Here is a 26,499-nt window from a genome sequence, read left to right as displayed (position 1 = left end):
CTGGGGTGTGCAGGAGGCAGCCAATCAATTATTCTCTCTCATCATTGATGTTTCTATCTCTCTCTTCCTCTCTGAAACCAATAAAAATATATTTTTAAAAACCTTAATATCTATCATTTACTCAATGAACCACTAAAAGCAAAATTTCAATAATACGGGTTTTATATTTAAGCTTTATTTATTTGCTTATGAATAAACAAGTTCAAAAGATTTCAAAATTCCAAAAGTGAAAATGGGTAAACCAAGAAAATGATTTCTTCCACTATTATCATCTAGCCGCCCAGATGATTTTCCCAAAGCAATCGAGTTATCAATTTCTTGTATGTTTTCCATTATGTATTTGTTTTCTTATTTTCTTCTTCTCACACAAGAGATAGCAAAAAATACTTTGTTCACTTTGCTTATTTTAGTATTCCATGTGTGCTGTACTGTAACATTCTCTTATTGATGGGTTTTTATGTTCTAATTTATTATTATTAAAAAATAATGCTGCAACAAAAAACTTTTACATGTTATTTCATATATAAATATTTGAATATATCTAAGATAAATTTACATAAATAAAATTATAGGGTCAAATGGTGAAATGTATGACATATTACCAAATTGTCTTTCAGTTATGCCAATTTATACTTATACCAGTCATATGTAAGAGTGCCTGGTTCCCCATATTCTTGCCAACATAGTGTTTATTCTTTTTTTTTTTTTTAATATATTTTATTGATTTTTTACAGAGAGAAAGGGAGAGAGATAGAGAGTTAGAAACATCGATGAGAGAGAAACATCGATCAGCTGCCTCCTGCACATCTCCCACTGGGGATATGCCCGCAACCCAGGTACATGCCCTTGACCGGAATCGAACCTGGGACCCTTCAGTCCGCAGGCCGAGCTCTATCCACTGAGCCAAACCGGTTTCGGCCATAGTGTTTATTCTTAACTTTTAATTTTTGCCAGTCTGCTAGGTGGAAGTGGTTTCTCAGGGTAGTTTAAATTTCTTTTTCTATTATGAGTGAATCTTTTTACATATTAAGAGATATATTTTCTTTTCTATGAAAATATCTTATAATATCCTTTTGCCCCTGTTTTTTATTAGGCCTTTGGTTTGTAAGAGCATTTTAAATATTAGAGAAAATTAGCCCTTCTTTTATGTTATGAGATACAAGCTTTTTTTTTTTTTTTTTTTCTACCAGATTGTCATTTGTCTTTGCTTATTCTATCTAGTTTTGGCCATGTGGAAATGGTTTTCATGTAGTTGAATTTAATATTTTTCAACTATATTTTCTTTTATGGACTCTGGGCTTTATATCATAGTTTAAAAGTTCTTCCCTACTGAGAGGTTATAAAAAAATATTGCCATTTTTTTCCAAGTACTTTTATGATTTCATTTTTTACATTTGTAGATCTGGGTCATTTGGAGTTATTCTGGTAAGGTATTTGTATGTTTATTTAGGGAGACATAATAACTCTATGATGTTGAATATTCCTCATGTGCCATCATTATTATTTATATTGCTAATAGTTATTTATCAAGAACTTTATATGTATTGATTCTTTATTTCTTTATTTAAATGGTGAGAGTTCTTTCTTTTTAAAAAACATATATTTTATTGATTTTTTATAGAGAGGAAGGGAAAGGGATAGAGAGTTAGAAACATCAGTGAGAGAGAAACATCAATCAGCTGCCTCCTGCACACTCCCCACTGGGGATGTGCCCGCAACCAAGGTACATGCCCTTGACCAGAATCGAACCTGGGACCCTTGAGTCCGCAGGCTGACGCTCTATCCACTGAGCCAAACCCGTTAGGGCATGTATTGATTCTTTAATACTATGAGATAATTATAGGATTACCTATGTGGTAATCAACTTGCCTATGAGGTAAGTACAGCTGTTATCCCCATTTTACATACAGATGAAGAAACTGAGGGAGAGTCTATCCTTTTTCTTTTTTTTTACAAGTTTCAACTTATTTTCTAAATCATCTTGAATCTCCCTCTTCTACGAGTCTTACTTGTGAGTAAGACAGATGCAGCTTTTTCCTTTCAGAGCATAGTATCTGAGATGTTTGGAGTGGGATTAGACGAGAAGTACATAATGGCAATTTCAGAAAATTAAGTGATAAGATGAGGAAGTACAGGCATTGAAGAAACTGGAAATAGAAACTTGTGTGTGTGTGGGGGGGGGGGGGGGGTGCTGCAGAGTAGGCTTCTTGGAAAAAGTAACATCTAAGCTAATTAGACCCCACTAAGACCTGAGGATAAGTTTTTGTTTGGTTTTTAGTTTAATATTAAGGAAACTGCTTAATCCTTGTGCCTTAAATAGAATTATTCTAAACTCCTTAGAATGTGGCATCTGGTTCTTTCCCCCCCCCCCCCCTTCTTCCTCAAGGGAAGGGAAAGAAGTTAATAATTTCTGAGGTTCTGAGACTTGTCTAGATGTTTAACCTTTAATTTAATTTTCATAAGAATCTCAGGATTGGCTGGCTTAAACAACAGATTTATTTTCTCACAGTTCTGGAGGCTGGGATCAAGGTCAGGGTAGATTTGATTCCTGTGAGGACTCTCTTTCTGGCTTGCAAATGACTGCCTTCTTGTTTTGTGCTCACGTGGTATAGAAAGGGAGTAAACTGTTGCTTCTTCTTATAAGGGCACTAATCCCATCATGAGGACCCCACCCTTATGACCTCATCTAACCCTCATTATCTCCTAAAGGCCTCATCTTGAAATATTATCACTTTGGAGGATAGGGTTTCAAGATATGGATTTGGGGGGGAACACAATTCAGCTTATAGAGATTAAATAACTTGCCCAAGTTTATACAGCTGCTAAAAAGAAAGCCAGAGATTCAAACCCAGGTTTGTCTGTGTTCAAGTCTCTCTGTTCTACCACATCGTAGTAGCTTGCATCATGTTTTATCTGTAGTAGGCACTCAGAATTTCTATTTGTTGACTTGCTGACCTTTAGATCTATATAATCTAAAATCCCACTGAAAGGATTTTAGTGAAAGAATGGATGAGGTGGGTCCATATAATTAAAACCAGCAGTCATTCCTATGGCATTTCCATGGTCCATACCTTGATAAAAAGTAACCATGTTTTTGCTTGATCAGTAATAATTAAAAATAAGCAAATGGTCATTTCTGCTCTGTAAGCAAGAGAGCAGAGCCGTGGCTGTGTCTATACAAGGTCTTCTATCTACTGCTTTCCAAAAGATTTATATTTCCCTAGAGGCCCAGTGCACAGATTCGTGCACCAGTGGGGTCCCTCAGCCTGGCCTGCACCCTCTCACAATCTGGGACCTCTTGGGGAATGTTGGACTGCCGGTTTTGGCCCGATCCCCACAGGCCAGCTCAGGCTTGAGGGGATTGGGCTGAAACCGGCAGTCCGACATCCCCTGAGGGATATAGCAGTGCGAGAAGTGGCTGGCGGCAGTAGAGGAGCCCAAGTGGGGGCCAGGCACTGCTCTAGCTCATCCCAGCCATGCTGCACCGGCTGCTGCCCCCACTCAGTAGCTCTGCCGGAGGCGGGAGAGGCTCATACTACTGCAGCTGCGCTCGCCAGCTGTGAGCCTGGCTTCTGGCTGAGCGGCACTCCCACTCCTGCGTTGAGCATCTGCCCCCTGATGGTCAGTGTATGTCATAGTGACTGGTCAACCAGTCGTTTGGTCGTTCGGTCGCTTAGGCTTTTATATATATAGATTAAATTATTTTAAACTGCAGGAGAATCAACCAGCTAGTGGCATAGATCAGCTATTTAAGCAACCAAATACACCAATTCACTTCCTTTTCAGTCCATTGCTTTTCATTTTATAGATACAATCTGAATCATAATAGGTGCAGGAATCTTTGTGTCACAGTTTTTCATATATCTATATATATAAAATGCTAAGTGACCAACTGTCCATCTGACCGTCCGACTGACGAACCAGCCAGTACATATGACACCCACTGGCAATTTAAAAATAAATGTTGACTCATGCATGCATGATACATATAAAGCTCTCGCTGGTGCCAATTGCACACATGTTTTAATTTTATAATACTATATTATATATACTATTTTGACATGTAATTTTTTTCACTAGCGTAATTACTGCATGAATCTTTCTTCTAATTAATTTCCTTTCAATGTGCACAAATCCGTGCACTGAGCCACTAGTTTAACAATAAAAGTCTGTGTGTTTGTATATGAGTATATGTTTGTATACACACATACACACACATACACCTTTTTTGAGGAAAGAGGAATAGAAGGACTCAGAAGGGAGATATAGATGGATAGATAGATAGATAGAAAGATGAACAGATAATCTCCCTATAGATAGATATCTCTATATACAGGGTGTCCCCAAAAATGTATACACACTTTTGTCTGATAGCTCAATTGATGTTTCTTTATTTTCAGATTTAACCCATTGGAATTAATAATTATTCAAAGTGTGTGTACTTTTTTTGATACCGTATAGATATGTGTGTGTGTTATAGCAACATTTTGCTATTGAAGAAACAAATAATAGGTCTTTATAAATAGGAGCATTTTTTAAAAATAGCTTTATTTATTTTAATATCCTAAGCATGCCTACAACACAATAGATGTTCAATAAATAATGGATTAATTGAACTGAATTCACAGTATGTGGGAAGTTCATATGTTTTGTATTTTATAGTTATTACCTGGGTTTCATTGGTTTTCACAGTGATGACATACACATTCAAGAAATAGAGCTTGAAGGAAAGGAGCCTGAAAAATGAATCTTACACTGACATAGAATTCTATGATTTAAAAATCAGTGATATGTGTTTCATTATCAAACTTAACTAGTCACTTGGGTTTCAGATAACAATACAAACTTTGTGAAGACATTGGCTACATCTTTTACCTGTGTGACTGATGCCTAGTGCAGTACCTGCAGCATCATAGCTCTCAGTAAATGGATGGTCTTTGGTACTCTTCTCTATTGGTGACTTAACTTACACATGTCTACCTAAAGCAATGAAATGGATAAGTTCAGTTGCATTAACTTTACTTATTTAATAAATAGGTTATATTGAGTTTTATGCTGATAAAAATAAATTAATATTCAGTATTGTTGTCTATTTGTTGTATAGTTTCCAACACTCCAAATCTTAAGAACTCTCCGCTTTCTTAAATTTTGTCTTATATTTGGATATTTTATTTGTATTTGTATGTTCACAATCAATCAAAGAGTGACTAGTATTTGTTAAAACACTTGACCAATTTGGAAAGCAAACCTGTGTCGTGTGTCCAATGAAATTACTTCTTTCTTGGCCAAATTTATATTCTGCTTTACACCTATTCCCTACCCCGTGGCCAGAGTGTTGTTGAATAAGCCATTTGATGGATTTAAATCAAATCTTGTGTTTTAAGATTTCATCATCCAAACATCCTGGAGTTGGCCGCATATTTTACAGAGAGTGAGAAGTTCTGCCTGGTTTATCCATTCATGAGAAACGGATCACTTTTTGACAGATTACAGTGCGTAGTAAGTCATTTCCGTTACTCTTCTTGCTACTCCAATTCCCTGTCGCCCCTGGGAGCTGCTGAAACCTTTGATGAGAGCTGGGAGCCCAGTGTGCACGCTCACATGAGGGGACAACCTACACTGGGTTTCCCAAGGAGGCAGAGGACTTCTCCGTGAATTAATTTCTTGCTCTTAGAAGACGGCATAAACACCTGAGTTACTACATGCTGTGCAACATGGTGGCCAAAAGATTTGCTAGGTCCTTACTCCTTATTGATTCTACATCTCAAATGAGTTTACATCAATTACTCTTACTTCTCAGATCATTTTTCATTTATATAACATTACCAAGGTACCATTCAATACACATAAACATAAAAATGGTACAGACTCCTTAAAGTGAAGGAGGTTGAACAAACGTCATGATTTCTCATAAGGTGTTTTTTGAAATATGCTTAAAAATTGATTCCAATAAGATAGGTTTCAGTTAAGATAAGAATAAAATCAGATTATTTTCCATTATCCACACTATTATACCACAGATAATTTTAAAATCTTATTTAATGAACTGTTAAACATAATTACCTTATTACCCATAATTTGATTAAACTAATATTAACATTAATAGTTATCTCACTAGCTACAAAGGCCTAGAACAGCTATTAGAAGTAGAGGAAAGCCTTTCTTGAATTAAAAATCCATTACTGTAAGCCCAGCTTCTGTTCAGGCAATCTTCTATGTAATGAATACATGTCTGGCTTTTACTCCGAAAGTGCAACTAGAGCAACTACTCTTGTCTTTTTAGGGGAACACAGCCCCACTCTCTTGGCACATTCGAATCAGTGTATTAATCGGAACAGCCAAAGCCATTCAGTACCTGCACAACACGGTCCCGTGCTCGGTCATCTGTGGCAGTATTTCAAGGTAAGTTTTCCCAGAGCTTTAGGTTCCACCTGCAAGCCCCTTTCACCCGGTGAGTCAGACTTCACACTATTTTCCGCCTGTAGTTTCCCTGGCATGTACATGTACGTTAAAAATGCTCATCTAAGTATTTAAAACCTTACCTTTTTATTAATGAAAGCACATCTACCAAATTTAAAAAACTACATTTATGTTGCCAAAGGGAGAGTTTATATTATCTTGGGGAATTATTAGTGAATAATATAGGACAGACAGTTTTGTGTATTTTATTAATTATACCTGATAGCAAACTGTGAACTGAACCTGTATTAATCTCACTTACAAGAAAAACAAACAAACCTCCCCCCACCACCACCCAGGTTAAAGGAAAGGTTAAGTGACTGACTTATAGGGGGTCCTAGCAAGGCAACAGTAAAATTCTTTGGCAATTAAAATTCTTTGTTGAGTCTCCAGTGTCTTGCTCTTTCTACTGAGCCTGCTGCCTTGTAGCCATATATATTCATCTGTGACAAGCCGAGCAGCAACTCCCGTGTTCATTTTTGAGACATGAGAAATTTAGAAGCAACAGCTTCCATTAGTAGACATAGGAATTGTTCAGAGAGTAGATAGCCTGTGGCAAACCTCTCTGTGAATTTTTCCTATGTGCCCTTTACCTTGAACTTGTCCAAAAGTACCCAAACACGCCTCTACTGAAGAGCAGGGAAGACTGGATTTAAAAGGCTGCTGCCTCTTCTGAACCATCTCCTAGGATCTTAGGAAAAGCTTTTCGTGTGCTTTTGAGTTGACAGAAGAGGGACTGATTGCCCACTTCTTTGTTTTGCTGGTGAAATGAGCTCCATATGAAAAGACTAGATTTTCATTTAGTCCCGGAGAAGTGGGGGATCCACACAGAGATGTCTGCTCCTGTTGCAATGTGGTGATTCATCAGCTGCTAGTGGCCCCATAAATCAGTATAAAATTAGTGCACCCTCATGGCACCTGGGACATAGATGGACGTCCAGTGGAGGTCTCAGAGGCCGGTGGTGTCAGCCACTGCGGTTAGTTCCTAAAGGCTGTGGTGGGTACCCCTAACCTAAAACAGTCCCCTTTCACACAGCTCTTGACCAGCTCTGCCCAGCAGGTGCTCAAATATGTTTTAACTGAGTAAATAAATAAATATCTGGAATTTTGCTGTACATATCCTTTCCTTGGTTTAAACTTGAAATGAGCATGAGCTTATTTTCAATCCCGAGCAGTAGTACATGAATTTAATTAATTTTCCTTTTGTGTGACTAAGTTGATCAAATCCTCTCCTGAAAACGCAGCTTGATAGGAAAGAGGGGTGAGAAGAGAGAGAATGTCGAGGTTTGGGGACGGGAAAGGTCACCAACCCGAGCAAAGGGAACATGGGGTGGAGGGATGCACATCCAGGCTCCGCCGGGTCACAAGGTTTTCCACAGCTGGCACACACTAGGTGAGGAGATTTGGAGGTGTCCCTCCAGCATCTTGCTCTTGGTTTCTGGTTAGAGATATGATTTCAACCGGTGTGCCATGAGAACTTTCAAAATACGCAATACCTGAAATGCCTGACTATTTTGTCAGGGGCACCGACCTTGTTTCCCTTAGATTGTCAAATAAAAAATTAACAGCAGCTAAAACAATAATAGCTGTCCAGCGTGAATGAATCAAAATTATACCTATTATTTTTGTCAGATCAGCAAAAAATATAAGACCCTTTTAGTAATTTAGTAGCAGAATTTTAGTAATAAGTTTATGTGTGCCACTAGATGAAAAAGATGGAGAATCTCTGGGCTAGAGCACAGACTGTGGGCCCTGATTTCTGCTTTCCACTCATGTTTAGTGTCTTCAGGCAGCTTCCCAGGAAACAGGCTCAGAGGCAGAGGTTTGCCTGCAGGAGATTTTTAGGGGTGTGCTCTCAGGAACAACAAATGTCAAGGAGGGAAGGAGGAAGGCAGAATTGGGCGGTTGGAAACGCTGAGCTGGAATATTGTCCTAGAGGCCTTGGCTGATTCTATGGGATAGCTGAAGTTGGGGTGACCCTTCAAAAATATCCTAAAGTGAGGCAAGGTGCTCAGGTTTTTGTACCCCTTCGTCTGACTGGCCCTGAGAGGGGCTGTAACTTGGCTGAGGTAGCTCCCTTCTTCCAGGGACAGATCCCGGGTTGGGTTTGGCTGTGAGCCATCAGACACTCCTCCCCGATGGGAAATGGGAAGCGAGAGCCTCCCTGGGTCCTGAAGGAGAGACCTGGGCCACACCCCTGCAGCCACCACAGTTAGGCATGGAGATTGGACTGGATGCCGCCCTGCAAAATGTGACCAAATGATTCTTCTTTCTCATGTGCTTTCCTTCCCACCCCTTTCCATCCTTTCCGCTTAGTTCAGCAGAAGCTGACTTTCTGCTGACTTTCTGCTGTCACTGTGATTCTGAGCTATTTGCTTAACTTTTCTAAGGCTTAGTTTCTTCCTCTGCAAAATGAGAATAAAAGAATAACAGCTTCGCCCTGGCGGCGTGACTAGGTGGATGGAGTATCGTCCTGTACACCAAAAGGTTTCAGGTTCAATTCCTTGTCAGGGCACATACTGAGGTTTTGGGTTTGATCCCTGGTTGGGGTGCGTATGGGAGGCAGCCCATGGATGTTTATCTCTCTCATCAATGTTTCTCCCTCCCTCTCTCCAAAATCAATAAACATATTCTCAGGTGAGGATTGAAAAAACAACAAACAAATGATTCTTTTAAAAAAAGAGAAAAGAATAAAAGCTTCCATCTTAGGGTAATATGGCAAAGTATATATGGTGCTTGGCAAAGAGTATGCTCATCAAATGGTAGTTCCTCTTATAATTGGTCAAGAAGTGGTGGAAATAGCAGTGGAGGAGGCTAAGATCTGATGGCTAATCATTCCTTTTACTTCTCTTTTACTTACTGTCTTAACTTATTCGGAAGGCTATAACCAAAATACTATGAAGCGGGTGACTTATAAACAACACAAGCTTATTTTTACAGTTCTGAAGGCTGGGAAGTCCAAGGCAGGCCTGCTCTTTGTCTGTGAGGGCCCACTTTCTGTTCATAGACAACCATCTTTCCCCTGTGTCTTCACGTGGCTGAAGGGACAAGGGGTCTCTCTGGGGCCTCTTTATAAGGCACTAATCCCTTTCATGTGGGCTCTATCCTCATACTATCACCTCCCAAAGACCTACCTCCTAATACCATCATCTTGGGTTTAGGGTTTCAACATATAAATTTGGGGAGACGCAACCATTTATTGTGGTTGGGGTTGGATTCAGTCCATAGTACTTTACCTCCATCATCAATTTATTGTGTTTGAAAAGTGGATCCACAAACTAAGCTCTATTTTTTTTAAAAAAGTCACTTCTGTGTTAACTTTTTGAACATTTAAAAAATTACATTCATTTTAATTCACAAATATTTATGGAACATCCGTGTGCAGAGCATTGTATTAGACCATGATGATCATAGTCTTGTCCTTGAAGGGTCAGCCTGGTGATCAGAGAGATAACACAGTCACAGATAGTATACAGGGCACCACTAACTATGCCCAATGCATGGCTGGTCTGAGAATGCTCTTCTTCTAATGAGGTAGTTCTAAGCCAAGTCTTTGAGGAGATAGGTCATGGCCGTGGATTAGTTGAAAGGAGAGAAGAGACCATTCCTGGTGGAGGTGATAATACGTTCAAGGGGACAGAGTAAAGAATTGCCAACCGTATAATGAAAGCAAGACAGATTGATTGATTGGAGAGGAAAGGATGAGGTTGGAATAAGGAAAGATAAGACTGGAGAGGGGTAAGGAATGTGGTTGGGTTGGATAGAGCCTCGAGGTCTAACTGGTCTGAGGACCTAGATTTGATAAGCAGGGCTCTCTCAAGGGACTCCGAGGCTTCTCTGGGGTGTAAGGGGCAGGAGAACGGTTCTGGAATCAGCAGTAGATACCACAATTTTAAAGGAGGCCACTTATTCCAGGCCACGTATTCTCAGTACCTGTTTGGATGTGCTGAATATAAAATCATGCAAGGAACACACTAGATGAGCGCCCGATGAGTAATGGAGATGCAGAGTATGGAACGAGATCTGATCAGAGACAGGGAGAATTTCATGGGACAGGCAGGGTTTAACCTGGAAACGCAACTAGCAACATATTTTATTGTTTTAGTTGGTGAAGGGGCTGCCAATGATTGCTACCTTTTGGGTTTTTCAAAGGGCTCAAAGCCTCAACATAACCATCTGTAGACTATGCCCACCCAGGCGTGTGTCAGGGTGTGGAGTTGTGTTATATGGGCATTTATTGAGAACTGGTTTCACAATTGTTCATCAGTGTGTTCCTCTCTGCCTCTTTCACAGACACTGAACTCTTGACTTTCTGCTAAGCCTGCCAGCAAAGATGTTAATTAGCAGTAGATTTCCCCCCTCCTTCGGTGATGCACACACCTGTTCTCTAGAAACTGGAATGAGACCAACTCGTTTCATTCGAGGCACTGAGCATCTGTCAGGTGGTAGTGACTTTCAGTCCCCAACAGCCTCGGCCAAACGTGGACTGGCTGACCTAGATCACCCTCCCGAGTTTCTTTTGAATGAATCTTTCACTTTGCTCCAAGTGTGGGCCTCCTTGGTTCTTGGTTCCTCTGTGTCCAGCCTAGTGCGCGTAGGAATTCTTACTTTTCTGCCTTGGTCTATTAATTTTTTAATTCTTTGTAAGGCAAGGCAGCTTCTAGGAGATCTGTCATTTTGTTACACAGCCCTGATAATAGACAAAAAAAAAAAAAGGACATTTCAGAACGTGTTAAACAGTGATGAGTAAGTCAGGGCTCTGTTTGTGTTGGAGACATGGGAGACACTGTAATGGGAGATACTGTATTGTTACCTTTATTTTCATTTCTGCATCTGGGGCTCAGATGATGGATCACAGAAGAGTTTAGTGTACATCTTTGACATTATCAAATAATGTTTTTTATAATATGAAATAACCTGGAAGAATGTGCATAAAGTGAGATTAAGTGAAAAAAGCCAAATTGAAGTAGCATTGAGTACACGATTATAACTTTGTAGTACTACAAATTTATGAATTAAAGAATAGATTAAAGTAAAACATACCAAATAAAAAGTAAAACATACCAAAATATACATAAGGCTTTATTTAGACAGAGAGATGCAGCTTTTAATTTAATAGCTTAGTTATTACTTCTATGCTATGTTTTTAAATAAAATTTGTAATAATTATAACGTTTATATAATTGTATAATAAAAATAACATTTATTAGAAAAAAATAACTTGGCATCAGATCTTTCTATTTCAAACCGAGGAAGCAGAAGAAACTCCAAGAAGGAGTCTAGTTACTAAGTAATGTCTGAAAGTTGTGTTTTATTCATTCCCTGTAATTACTTCCATCTACAAAAGAAGCTTGGTAATCTTACGCCTTTGTGGTTTTTAAAATAGTTTAAGAAATGAAGATTGTAAGGTCATTATTCTGCAGCCTGGAGCCCAAAGTGTGAGCAGCACCTTCGTCTAAGCAACGAAAAGGTGCCTGCACCAGCACTGCAGATGACAGGGCAGGAGCACAGGAAATCCGCTCAAGCCCAGGGCCTCCCACTCTCAGGCCACGGGTTTCTTCTCACTTGTATGATCTGAGCCAACAGGGATGGTCTCACGTTGGAGCTCTTCTTGCTTTAGAATTCTGTGACACTGCCTTTGACTATTTTTTGTGCTGTGCTCTATACCCAAATCTAGGGATTATACGAGGAGAAGGATGTGAACCTACATTTTTAAAATCCTGGTCATGCTTTATCCTGATCAACTTCAGAGCAGGGATGAGTTCAGCTACGTTAAGGAGGTACCTCCAGAGACCCACTCACCCTAGAGCAGGCGAGGCAAAGTCCTGAATTGCCTGTTCCCCAGAGTCTTCTCTCTCTCCTTTCCCCTTTTCAACAACCAGCTAGATGTCATTGCTGTCTCTGTTTCTTGTCACTGGTTACGTGTATGGCCTTTGGGTCAGGAAGATCTTGGTTCAAATTCCCGCTCTGCTACTTGCTGTCTGTGTGACTGTTGGTGAATTCCTTAAACTCCCAGAGGCTCAGTCCTCTTATCTGGAACTGAGCCGGCTACTACTGCACTCATCCCAGGTGGTGAGGATGGAGGGAGATCATCTATATAAAGCACCGCCCAGGGTTGGCAATAAGCTGTAATTTCTCTCACCTAGTGGAGGCTGCCTCTTCCACCTCCCAAGTGTCACATCCAGCCAGCCCTGGGCCCCAGCACAGCAGTTGTCAGAGCACCATCGCGGTGCAGCTCTGATGATTAGAGCTTCCTTTATAGTGAGCTAAAACCTGTCTTCCTGTGACCGCTCAGCCACTGTTTTGCACTGGAATTTTCTATCTGCACCTAAAGAAAAGAGGAGATAAAAGTTCATTTCAATTCTGCTTTGTAATCAACAGTTACTTAATCTCTTATGAGTAGCTGAATAAAACGATTTTTTTCCCCAGTTAACTATAGTAAATTGAAAGAGCACTGAACACAAAAGAAGGAGGGCTAAGCTTTAGTCCTGGCTCTGCCATTAAAAAGTTATTTTGCACCCTCGCCAGTTTGGCTCAGTGGATAGAGTGTCGGCCCGTGGACTGAAGGGTCTGGGGTTCAATTCCGGCCAAGGGCACGTAGTTCAGTTGCAGGCCTGATCCCTGACCCTGGTCTCTCTCACATTCATGTTTCTCTCACTCTGTCTCTCCCTCTCCCTTACCCTGTCTCTCAAAAAGAAAATCAGTGGCCCTAGCTGGTTTGGCTCAGTGGATAGAGCAGGGGTGGGCAAACTTTTTGACTCGAGGGCCACAATGGGTTCTTAAACTGGACTGGAGGGCCGAAACAAAAGCATGGATGGAGTGTTTGTGTGAACTAATATAAATTCAAAGTAAACATCATTACATAAAAGGGTACGGTCTTTTTTTTATATAGTTTTATTCATTTCAAATGGGCCGAATCCGGCCCGAGGGCCGTAGTTTGCCCATGGCAGGGATAGAGCATTGGCCTGTGGACTGAAGGGTTCCAGGTTCGATTCCAGTCAAGGGCACATGCCTGGGTTTTGGGCTCAATCCCCAGTAGGGCGCATGCAGGAGGCAGCTGATCAATGATGTTTCAATCTCTCCCTCTCCCTTCCTCTCTGAAATCAATAAAAATATTTTTAAAAACCCAATGGAAAAATATCCTCGGGTGAGGATTAACAACAACAACAAAAAAAGCTATTTTGCACCAAATAAGTCATTTCAACCATGTGGGCCTCATTTACCTCATCTGAAAAAGGGGCGATTATTTTATATAGCAGTGATTATATAGCAGCGATGATGAGTCATTTTCATCTCACATTTCATCTTTGATGGATTGGCAATGATTTCCCACAGGCAGTATTGAAAGGGAATTGGGGGAGAGGGAGGGTGTGCATTCTGAACTCAATTTGTGATGTCTGCCAAGAATATGGGAGGATGTTTTGGCAACATTGGGGCCACATATTTGCCATATGAAGAGAGGTTTAATCTACTTATGGTTTTAAATTCTCTTAATTAACAAACTGATTATATAAACACATGTTTGTTAACTATTTTCTATAGACTCAACATCATGCTTATATAAACAACAGAATCTAGTCTCTTAGTAAGAGTCAAATGGCATATGGTGCAGCTGTGCAGTGGGGACTTGGAGAAAGAAGGACTGCTGGAATTCAGGGCAGCTGAGTGAAAACGTCATGGAGGAAGTGAATATTAGGCTGCAGAGAGGCCTGGATAAAAATTGGGGGGAAGGGAGGAGTACTTTGTAGGTGAAGGGAACAGTATAAAGAAAGAGCACTGATGCCGAAAACCGGTTTGGCTCAGTGGATAGAGCGTCGGCTTGCGGACTGAAAGGTCCCAGGTTCAATTCCGGTCAAGGGCATGTACCTGGGTTGCGGGCACATCCCCAGTAGGAGATGTGCAGGAGGCAGCTGATCGATGTTTCTCTCTCATCGATGTTTCTAACTCTCTATCCCTCTCCCTTCTTCTCTGTAAAAAATCAATAAAATATATTTAAAAAAAAAAAAAGAAAAGAAAGAGCACTGAACACAGAAAAAGGAGGGGAATGGCAGAGGAGTAAAGGGTAAAGGGAATCAAATGTTTGGTGACAGATGGAAACCAAACTTTTGGTGGTGAGCATGCTGTAGTGTATACAGATACCAAATGATAACACTGTACAGCTGAAACTTACAAAATGTTCTTAACCAATGTTACCTCAATAAAAATTAAAAATTTAGCCCGACTGGTGTGGCTCAATGGTTGAGCATTGACCTATGAATCAGGAGGTCACGGTTCAATTCCCGGTCAGGGCACAAGCCTGGGTTGTGGGCTCGATCCCCAGTGGGGGGGCCTGCAGGAGGCAGCCAATCAATGATTCTCTCTCATCACTGATGTTTCTACCTTTTTTCCCTCTCCTTTCCTCTCTGAAATCAATAAAAAAAATATGTATTTTTTTTAATTAAAAAATTTTTTAAAAAAGAAAGCCCTTAAACACCAGTAAGTGCAGTCCTCCTTGCCTGCATTAGTAAGTGCTAATACCTCAGGGTAGCTTACAGGCTGCAGACAGATCAGGGAGTCAGTGAAAGCTCGAGGGCTTTAGACCTGACCTAAGAGCCCACTGAACAATGTATTAACCTCCCCAGCAACCCCGAGTTTGGGTATCATTGGTCTTATCTCAGTTTGACACAGGAGAAAGCTGAGACTTCCAGAAAGTAGTAACCTGCTTCTGTCACACCTCTGTAGATGGGGGAGGGAGGCGGGGCTCACATGTGTGTGGGCCCATCGATCACGCTCCTACTGGGTTATTAGTCATTGTCTCTGGGGGCACCGTGGCTTCTTTGGGCAGAGACAGGGAAATGCGCAGGAAAGGAGAGCGTGATTACCGTGTGCAGATTTTGAGATGCTGACATCAGACGCCTGGTGAAAACGGCAGCAGGCGGTGGCCTGAGCTGGAGACGGGACCTGGGTGTGCGTTCAGGACCCTCGCCTGCGCCTGTGAAGCAGTGAGAGCAAACAGGCTCCCCGGGAGACGCTGTGCCAAGGACACTCAAGGAGGAAGCCAAGCCCACATTTCAAAAGTGTTTTCGAGAAGCCTGGTGGTTTCGTTTGCCCAAAAATGTCTTCGTAATTTGAACTCTTCCGAGAGAATGTTATAAAAACAAAACTTTATTTCCAGATGGTGGAATTTGAGGAGGAAAAGGATTTAAAGAAAAGAATCTTAAAGAGTTGACGTCTCTGCTCTTGACAAATGACCTTCCCATTTTTATTTGGGGAACAGAGATGTTTTTGAATTACGGGAAAGCAGTGGTTGTTCTTGCTTTTTCCAACCTATCCCTTCCCGAGCTTAATTGTTTTCACATTTATGAACGATCTTAAATTCAAATGCATTTTATCTTCGGCATTTCTCATCCCAGACATTCATCCCTGTTCATTTCCTGGCGAACATTTCTAATGTTTCCTGTGAGATTATGTCCTCGCATCATTTTGGCCAGATGCATTGCATGCTGCAGCGGGGAGGGCTGTGTGCACCCCTCCCAGTCACCTGCAGGCTCCTGGGGAGACTGGGTCTTGCCCCATCTGGTGAGGGGTATCTTGGTGTGGCAACAGCAGTAACACAGCAAGATGTCCCATCGCTTCAGGCTGTCGACCAGAGGCCACGTGTGTCCTCTATCTCTGGGGCCTATGGGGTGGAGTCTGGACTTTCCCTGAGAGTTGCCAGGCACTCAGGGACTGGGCTACTGGGCACCAATAACATCCCATAAAATCCTATAAAAGTAAATGTATCTTTAAAAAACAATCTTGCACCTACATATCAAACATGGTATTTGCACTTACGTTCAAATCCTGCATTATAGTCTAGGTGTGTCATCTTGCTTTCTATTTAAGGCCCACAGCCTTCTACTAAATCAGGAGACAAACTGGTGAGCAAAGAAAGCAATTCTTGTAGCCATTGAGGGATGCAGTTCCCCCAAAAAGAATTGTGTTAAAGACTTAGTAAGAGGGAGATGAAGTAATATTCCCGCAGTGAGGATGTACGTCACCACCTGTGTAGGCTTCTCCCCATCTCCTTCGTGACCCTATCATTGATCCTTCTGTGGAAGAATGATCTAGAGCAGGGGTCCTCAAACTACGGCCCGCGGGCCACATGCAAATACAAATATTGTATTTGTTCCCGTTTTGTTTTTTTACTTCAAAATAAGATATGTGCAGTGTGCATAGGAATTTGTTCATAGTTGTTTTTTTTTTAACTATAGTCTGGCCCTCCAACTGTCTGAGGGACAGTGAACTGGCCCCCTGTTTAAAAAGTTTGAGGACCCCTGTTCTAGAGGCCTCTCTGTTACAGTAAGTGGTCTTGTGGGAAAGAATAGAAGAAACAGGTTGTAGAGACACTAAATTAAGTGTGGGGGCCATTGGATGTTTCTCACCTGTGTCTTTGGTAGCCACAATAGCTAGCAAGCTGCCCTGTTAGTGCACCATATTGTTACATGGTTTCAGTTATTTATGTTGTCTTTATTTTTTCACTCGTGTTTACCCCCATAGGATAAACGCATTCAGTTGACCTACATGGTAGCTGAAGGCACTTTATGTTGGAACATTCTATTTGAGGTAGAAGCAGGGGAAAGAATTAGGGCAGAATTGATTGTTGACGGGCCTTTTGCAATTCCCACTTTTCTGAAACAGAACATCCTTCTTCCTCAGCTACCATTAACCTTTATTTAGAACAGAGTAAATCACTGGGCTCAAAATTTATGTTATACACTAAGGTCGGCTGGTACACAACTTGTCTTTTCACCAAATATCATTATTCAAAGTGTAAACGCAGTGCCCTAGGACAATTTCGCATTCTTATTGATGGCCTCTCGCTGCCCGAATCCTCCGTGGGTTTTACCGGGTAGCGTATCGTGGTTCCCGGGCCGCCTCTTACAGAACTGCTTCACCCGCTGCCGGAAGCTTCCCACCAGTTCTGCTGAGGGTCAAGTAAATAGATTAGATTATGGTTTTTGTTGTTGTTGTTATTACTGCTTTTTTCTCTCTCTCTCTCTCTTTTGTACCTAGGAAAGAATTATTCTTTGGGAGTCTGAGTGATCCACAGACTTAGCTTTTTGCATTCTCATGGCTCTGCCACTAAGTTACGCTTTAACGCTTCTTCGGAGCTGGTGGGGGAAGAAGAGGGCTAGGAGTTTGACAAGGAAAATCTGGCGTTCAGAGCTCTGCTGCCTCCCCCTGGGCTGAGACGAAGAGGGGCGGCTGCAGAGGAGGGCCCGGCCCTGAGTGTGGCAGAGGCTGGAGGGGCGGAAGGCTGGTCCTGGCGATGAGAGGACCTCTCTGCCCACCTCACTCTTGGCACACCTGGCACACTCCTGCATTAACTACCCCGGCACTCAGAATCGATCAGGGCGTCCCAGGAACCTTGGCCTGGATCTGAAAGAGTGCAGTGTACACCTATGGAAGAAGAAATTATGAACTAAATGTCTATTCTTACCGAGAGATGGAGAGAAGGTAGGATCTGGCTCTAGTATATTCCTCACCTTCAGAAGCACGTCAGGATAGTTAATGCTGTTTTCCAAATGAGAAACCCAAGAATGGGTGAGGAGTGACATCGGTGTGTGAGACCCAGGCTGGTCTTAGAAGCTGCTGGGTTTGAAATATCAGGAGAGAAAAGACAAGGCAGGGAGAGAACCGAGGACTGTGCTTCTGAGATGAGCCTCCTCCCAGATACAAGTCCCTCCCCGACTTTCTCCTCATTAATGAAGGGACCACACAACAGGTAGGGGCTCCAGGGCTTATGCAGAAGGTGGGTTCTTTGGGATTTGCGATTCTCCTGCCACCTTCAGAGGAGGGAGAGTGACATAAAATTTAAGGCGTGTCTTTCTGATCCCGGGCAGCCCCATCATTTTGGCTGTCAATTGAGTCCTAGACAAAGTCTGGGTTAGAATCCTCAAGGCCTCCATTTCAAATCCTTGAAACAGAGCCAAGACTGACTATTCGGAATCACAGTAATGCCTGCAGTTCAGACGTGTGGAGTGGCCTGCTTGTCAGCCTGCTCATCCAGGGACAGCAGGGACTCTGGAACTTTTGTGAGACCCAACTCTTGTTCAGAATTAATCATTTCCTGTGTTTATCCTGCAGCTATTCACCACGTTTAACAAGAGAGTGTGTACTCCAAGAGTGTGTGGCATTGGGATGGGCAGGGATCTCATACTAGCTTTGGTTTGAGGGGACATAAACAAGCCCTTCACAAGGTTGAACAGCAGATAACTTTCTCTTAGCCCAATAGCCATCTCTTTTCTCAATAGCCATCTGCTCTCCTGTGAGGAATTACTAGCCTCCATCTAAGCCCGCGTTTACTGAGCATGCCCAGCAGTAGCTGTGCCTGTGCCTGTGAGTTCTGTTGTTTTCCTCATCTCACTCGTGAGGGAAGATGCTGCTGAGGTTTCCGGGGTGAAGTGACCCGCCAGTGGCTACAGAGCCAGGTGGGCTGTGGGAAGTGGGGCTCCCCCTCAGCTTATCTTTTCCCACCCCTCCTACAGCAGCCCTTCCAAGGTCAAACAAGCTCGCGCTTACTTCCAGCCAAGATGTTAAGTGACTATTAAGGTTTGCCTCTGCCTCTGTAGATGGTTATATTTTAAACAAGACTCGAAGACAAAGAAGCCATGGGGATGGGACTGTGGAGTAGGGTTATCCTTAAAGCGGGGCCACTGAAGATTCCTCAAAACCTTGCAGGTGAGTGGCTGTGGGCAGAGCGTTCCACAGCAGAGCTCCGTGCACAGAACTGACAGCTATTGGCTGAGTAAGACCCAGGTCATGTTCTCATCACGTGCAAGAAGAGCACAAGGAAGCCCGCTTTGGTTCACGTTAGTGTCTCCTCTTGACGAACCATCAGCTTTATCCACCAACTCCACGTAGGTAGCTGTAAATTCTAAATGCCCACGGTTTTTAGGTCAGGATTTGGTTTTTGGTTCTATAGAACACTTGGATTTAGGACACATTCTCACATTAAGAAAAATGAGAATATGTCCTACAGTTCATGGAAAATATGGATGGCTCTATTTTGTCCATGTTTGTAATGAATAAGACATGAAGGTGAGCTCATCATGTTGTTTTTCACCAAAATGTCTTCATGATGTTTTTGTCTTGTTTGTCCTTGCTCCTCATTTTAGTGCCAACATACTTTTGGATGATCAGTTTCAACCCAAACTCATGGATTTCGCCATGGCACACTTCCGGCCCCACCTCGAGCCTCAGAGCGCCACCATAAGCATGAGCAGCGGCAGCAGTAACCATCTGTGGTACATGCCGGAAGAGTACATCAGGCAGGGCAAGTTGTCCACTAAAACAGATGTCTACAGCTTTGGCATCGTAAGTGACAGTGCTCTCAGTTGAGTGGGACATTTGAAACCTGTATGATTTTATTAACCAATGTCATGCAACAAATGATCTCCTGTTACTCATTGTCTTATACATTAATTTTGGGTAATCAATCAGTAATAAAATATAAATTCATTAATTGGAATGAACTATATTCATTGTTAAGGTTACTAGCCGCCACTAACATGTGGATATAGTTAATGTGCGTAACTGACTTTCTGTGTGTCCTTTGTAGGTGATAATGGAAGCTCTGACCGGTTGTAAAGTGGTGTTGGATGACCCAAAGCACATTCAGCTGGTAAGACTTGTCCTCCCCTCTGCACCGTGGTCATTTTCCTGATAGAGTTCTAAATGAGGTTGTCTTCTTCTCCTCCTAGAGGGATCTCCTGATGGAATTGATGGAGAAGAGAGGCCTCGATTCATGTGTCTCATTTCTAGATAAGAAAGTGTTTCCCTGCCCTCGGAATTTTTCTGCCAAGCTCTTCTCTTTGGCGGGCCAGTGTGCTGCAACACGGGCAAAATTAAGACCATCAATGGATGAAGTACGTATGCACAGTTTTATTAAAAACTGAATCCATAGAACCATTGAAAATCTAAATAGGACAAATGTGTATCTAAGTAAATTCTTTATTAATGGGACAAATCCAGCCCCCAAAATAGAATTCTAATCTAATAGATAGCTTTTCTAGGTTGAAATGTCGCATCATCAGGTACTCTAGTAGAGGTCATTCTTGGGTGGAACCAGGGCACCATGAACATTTTAAGGAAGAGACATAGTAATTTGGAGATAACATTTTATTCAACCTTCATAAGAGATCTGCCCATTAAAAATGCAGTGTGTATTCCCCTTATTGGTTTTTATTTATCTGTCCATCTGTTTAATCGTCCATTCATTTATTTGTTTACAATAAACAAATATTTATTTAGTGCCTACTTTGCAAGGGTCAGATGTTGTGCTGGGTGCTGGGGATACTACAATGATCAAGATACAGCTGCTGCCCTCAAGCCCACTATCCACAGGGAGAGTGACTTCAGGAAACATGGGATTTCAGGACAGAAAGATAAGGATCCTGGTAGATGGGAGCATGGAATTAGTACATTCTAGCTGATGGAAGTCAAGGAAGCTTCTTGATGGAGGAGCCAGTGGAGGTAGGCCCTGAAGAACAGGGTGGATTTAGGTAGCCATAAGGATGGACGGACATTCCAGGGAGAGAATATACACCTGCAAAGGCTCAGAGGGCTGGATTTCATGTCGCTAAGACCACAGGTAGTTCTGCTTCTGTGGGATGGTGGGGAAGGAAACGCTGCAGGGTTGTATTAGAAGGTTCCAGGTGATAGAGCAGGGGTGGGGAACCTTTTTTCTGCCAAGGGCCATTTGGATATTTACAGCATCATTTGCGGGCCATATAAAATTATCAATTTAAAAATTAGCCTGCTGCCCTCTAAAATCAATAAAAACATATTTTTAAAAATAATAAGAGATTCATCCCAGGTCCAAAAGTAGTGGTAGCAAATCTAGGCCTAAGGTCAGGTCTCCTGATATTCAATTCCATGCAGTTTCTTTTATCCTTTGCTTCAAGTCACTTAATTTACTCATTAAAATGAAGCTATTAGCTAATCTTTAATACCTTATTATTCAAAATTCTGTAGTAGAACTGATTTCATGAAAACAAAAGCACAGTCCTTCAAAGGTAGACGGAAAAAGGGTAAAAGGAAACGTTAGTCAAGCTTAACTCTGTTTGCTTGCTCCTTGGTTATTAGGTCCTAACTACTCTCGAAAGCACTCAGGCCAGCTTATATTTTGCTGAAGATCCTCCCGCCTCACTCAAATCTTTCAGGTGTCCTTCTCCTCTGTTCTTGGATAACGTGCCAAGTATTCCAGTAGAAGATGATGAAAGACAGAACAGACAGCCCCTGCTTCATGAGCAACATTTGAGGAAAGAGAGAATGGCTCAGAAAATCCCCTTTGAATGCAGCCAGTCTGAGGTTACTTATCTGGGCTTGGATGGGAAGACAGGGAATGAGAGAAAGGAGGACGCTTGCAAACTGCCCAGTTCTCCTCCTGAAGAACGTTGGTCTCCAAAGCACGCGGCACCAGCCTGGGATTCAGGGGCCCCCCGTGTAGATGCGGACCCTTCTGCAGAAGCTGCAGGCCATGCTCACAGGAGCAGGCCAGTGGAGACCAGCTGTTCCAGTGAATTTGTCTGGAATGAATGTGAGCAGAACAAAAAGGAATCCATTTTACCAGAAGATAAAGAAGATGACAAGTACTACCCAGGCACTTGAGTACAGGTGGCATCTTGGGAAGACATTGCCTTCATAAGTAATGCCCTGAGGGTGATCCATGTGACCTTGGCAATGAGGATCAACAATCTGGATGATCCCATTCTTCGCTCTCCAACTTGCAAAACAGGGGGCCTTAAAAGTGTGTTTTGTCGGGTAATTGCCTCAGATCAAATCTAGGCTGAATTAGAGCCATTCGTGATTCCTTAAGATCCTGGGCCCTGACTTCGGACAGACAAAGCAATCAAAACCTCCCCAACGAGACTGGATTCTTACGTCCTTCACGGCATTGATCTGAGTCCTCAGAGCCTCGTTCTGCTAAGTGTGTTCAGTTGGATTCCACTGTTGGGTGTAGCTTGCCTGTGAAGTCGTAGGAAATGTCTAGTTTGTAAATATTAATGGTTGCCCTTTAAAGAATTGCCTTTCCGTGTACTTTGATTGACCCGTGGCATTTCCCTGTTCATCCCTATCAAGCTTGCCTGTGTGAAGATGAGCCAGGCTCACCCTTGGCTATGATATGGTCTCTGCAGAGAGTAGATTTTTGCCCAAGATCTGTAGTCTGTATTTAAACTCTTAGGATAATTTATCACATAGAATACAATTGTTGACTGTTACTATAAGTTCTTTTTTTACAAACGTAGGTACCTATTATATCCTAAGTAGGATGTATGAAATTTTAATCAAGTAATTCCTGTTTCTGAGAAAATGGCTGGTCACAAGAGCCTAGGTCTGCTTTTTGATTCTGTACCTTCCAACTCGATGCCTTTGCTCCTGCTGTGTCCTGTCTCCCTTCCCTTTTAAAATCTTACCAATCCTGCAGGGCCCAGCAGAACTGCCATCCTCCTGAGACTTCCCTAATCTCCAGCCAGAAGTACTCACTTTACCAGCATTTCCATAGCAATATTGTTGTATTTATATTTTATACTCGTCACTTTATGAATGATACCAAAGTTGCTTGTGCCATCTCTCTCTCTGACCAGGCTTGTAAACTGCCTGCATTAGTTTTCTATTGTTGCTGTGACAAATCATCACAGACCGAGTGGGCTAAGACAACGTAGGTTAATTATTTTGCAGCTCTGGAGGTCAGAAGTCCGTGGCATCCCTTCTGGAGGCTTTAGGTGCAGATTTGTTCCCTCACCTATTCAGGCTCCTGCCTTCCTTGGCTTCTGGCCTCTTCATCCTCAAAGCCAGTAGCGTAGCATCTTTGAATCTAGATCTCTCTTTCTCTCTGACTTCTTCTTTATCACCTATTACTCATTCTTTGGCCCTCCTGCCTCTCTCTTATAAGGATCCTTGTGATTGCATTGGGTCCTCACAGATAATCCAGAAAAATCTCTGCATCTCCAGATCCTTAATTTAATCACATCTGCGATGTCTCTTTTCTTCTGTAAAGTAATATATCCGCAGGCTTCTTAGGACATGGACATCACTGGGGACCATTGCTCTGTCACATTCCCTGCGTGTGCAGGGGCCGTCTCTTCAAGGCCTCGCCTGTTATCCTATACAGAGCAAGTGTTTTCTTATAAGTCAAGTTGAAGTAAATGATCTCTGTGAACCTACATACTCAAAAATTCAGCTACAGTAAATGCTGTTGGGTAAATTAACAAAGTGGGGATAATGATTGTCTTTGTGATGATGGATGGAAATACTCAAGAAAACCATTTCCAGAGGATTTATAACTGCTCCCTCTTCAGGGCATGTATAATGAAAGGGTAGATCTCTAGCTTCAGAGGAATAGACACATGGCACGCATGCGCCCGCGCGCGCGCGCGTGTGTGTGTGTGTGTGTGTGTGTGTGTGTGTGTGTGTGTGGTTGGGTTAGGCATAGATTAGAGTCCAGATTCAAGAACAACTGATCAAAAACAAGAAGTTATCAGGAATTAGGGGCAGGTTAGCAGACCAAGGTCAGAAATGTGGAGCTATAGTTCTGGGGGAAAAAGGATTTCATGGCAGAAAGTGTGCTTCAAGACACAATAAGCCTTAGTCTGATTGACAGGCCCAAAGCAGGCCCCAGGTAAGCAGTTAGGAGGGCACTGGCAGGTCTGCCGGCCGGCTGTCCAGTGCTGTCTTCGCGTCTGATCACGATGTCTGTGTTCACAGTGCTCCCAAATGGTCCCCCTGCTAAGACTAGTAGGGGAGCAGGCTTGGACTTGACTTCAGATGATTTCAATTCTTGTGACCTGAGCTGGCTGGCCACTCTTGATTATCCATGCTAATGAAAGGAAGCAGTAGAAGTCTTTGGCATTTGGATTTATATTATGTAAACCATTCTGAGGCTGATTTACCTTGTTTCATATGAAAATAAAAAACAGCGAATGTGTTGCTTATTTTATCAGTATTAACTTTATCCTTCCAGATTGGCAAATATTGGAGCAATTGACAAGAATGTGGGCAAAAGGACATTCTTGTTCACTATTGGCTGGAGTGACAATCGGTACAACCTTTCTAAGAAGGCAATATGTCCATAAAGAATTATTTAACAAAAAAAGAAGGCAATATGTACTAAAGTTGGCAATATGGATCAAAAATTTAAACAACACACTCTTACCCGGCAATTTGTTTAGGAATTTATTCTAAACATTCCCTGAGTGTGCAGGGGCCGTCTCTTTAAGGCCTAGCATGTTATCCTATACAGAGCAAGTGCTTTCTTATAAGTCAAGTTGAATTAAATTATCAAGTGTGTAAATAAGATGGCAAAGATGTACTTTATGAGATGTATGATATTAAATCATTGGAAACAGCCTAAATGTCCTTCAATAAAAGATGGGTTACACAAAGTATAGCACACATATACAATTGACTTATATGCAACTGTCCTTAAAGATTATTTAGATCAATGTTTATAACTCTGGAAATTTGTCACTGAAATATTATTGAATGAAAACGCAGACTCCAGAATAGCATGTTTAATAGGCCACATTTATAACACTGGATATTTTAAAATAATATATGTTTCATAGAGAGATCTTTGCCAAAAGGTTAATAATGATTTTTTTCTGGCCTGTGGTATTTGGATGATCTTTACTTTCTTTAGACTTTTATGTATTTGAAATTTTTATAATGAGCATGGATCATTTTTATTTTCTTAAAACAATAAAGCTATTTTTATTTTGGAAAAAAATCCTCAACATTTCTATGTTGGCCCCCCTCTTTGCTTCGCTGTGCCCTTGGTAACAACTGGCAACTAGCAATGCTGCTTCTATTCCATTGCCCTTTGTTCCTTCTGTCCTCAAAGCTTAGTGACTGGAGCTCCCACATGGGTTTGTCTGGATCCTCTGAGTAACAAGTTTTGGATTGAAAAAGCAATCCCAGAGGCAAAACTAGACAAATTGAAATACAAGAATGGACAATGGCCCTGGCTGGTGTGGCTCAGTTGGTTGCGCATTGTCTCGTGCATTGAAAAGTTGATGGTTTGATTCTGGTCAGGGCACACACTTGGGTTGTAGGCTCCATCTCCAGTAGGGGGCATGCAGGAGGCAGCTGATAGCTATTCTGCTCTCACATCGATGTTTCTCTCTCTCTTCCTCTCTCTCTAAAAATCAATAAAAATATCTTTAAAAAAAAAAGAATGGACAATGGATTGCAGTACACAACTGAGAATACTTTATAATTAAATATTACTCAATTTTGGTAAAATCTTTAAAAATCACCTTTAGTATGTACACCTACAAATCATTATTTCAATGAGTAACCTATAAGTAAATTTAAAGATCTTTGGGGAGATAACATTTTCATCATAAAATATCCATTCCTCAGACTTGTGCCCCACTATCCCCTTTAGCCCACATAAAAACTATAACTTGCTGAATTTAGTAGACTCTGGGCTGTAGTTATCAGTTGAAAATCAAACTTGCAAGAGTGCAGAGAAATTGTGACTAAATACAGTGGTTTTCTCTAGCAGGTAGAGGTGGAGTCCGTGTAGCAGTGTTAATGGGATTCACACTAATGCATTAGTTAAAGGGAAATAGCTACTATACTCCAGGCTAAAATACCAATTCTAATGAATCCTGTCTGGAGAGACTGTTTGTGGACATAACTAAGTTACAGAGGGTGTCAGTATGACAACAACAGCAGCAAAACCCCCATTTCCTTGGCCACTCTAGCTAAAAGACAAATTAGAGCTGGCTTCTTAAGAGCATAACACAGACACAAATTTTGTTCTTTTGATACCAAATTAAGGTGCTGGTGCTGCTTTTGTGTTTTCTGGAAGGGAAATGCCAGCCGTGCCATCACTGCGAGGATTTTAACAAAAGACAAGTTAAGAAATCGAATGAATGATCACTGTAAAATGGAGCTGTTCTGACAGCACATTGGAGTGAGGTGTGAATAGCTTCTGCTGGTCTTCTTAACCGGCTTAATCCCTTTATTCACTAACGGTAACTTCACGGCATTCTGACAGTGTGTACACAC

At 41.8% G+C, this 26,499-nt stretch overlaps 1 protein-coding gene across 1 annotated transcript in view; it reads left to right on the top strand.

Moving 5' to 3' along the window:
• The window catches only part of IRAK3 (interleukin 1 receptor associated kinase 3), a gene marked incomplete at its 5' end in the record, with an annotated part of 59,516 nt that extends 34,319 nt beyond the window's left edge, over positions 1-25,197 (top strand). Inside the window, 6 exon segments of the mRNA XM_081082298.1 lie at positions 5,385-5,499; positions 6,284-6,402; positions 19,599-19,797; positions 20,042-20,104; positions 20,184-20,348; positions 21,568-25,197. Coding sequence (XP_080938424.1) covers positions 5,385-5,499; positions 6,284-6,402; positions 19,599-19,797; positions 20,042-20,104; positions 20,184-20,348; positions 21,568-22,092 — 1,186 coding nt within the window. The 3' untranslated portion in view covers positions 22,093-25,197.
• Between the last annotated feature and the right edge of the window lie 1,302 nt (positions 25,198-26,499).

The sequence above is a fragment of the Myotis nattereri genome, assembly GCF_964212035.1.
Source record: "Myotis nattereri genome assembly, chromosome: 2".
Lineage (NCBI taxonomy): Eukaryota > Metazoa > Chordata > Mammalia > Chiroptera > Vespertilionidae > Myotis > Myotis nattereri.
This window is presented reverse-complemented; position numbering and strand designations above follow the sequence as displayed.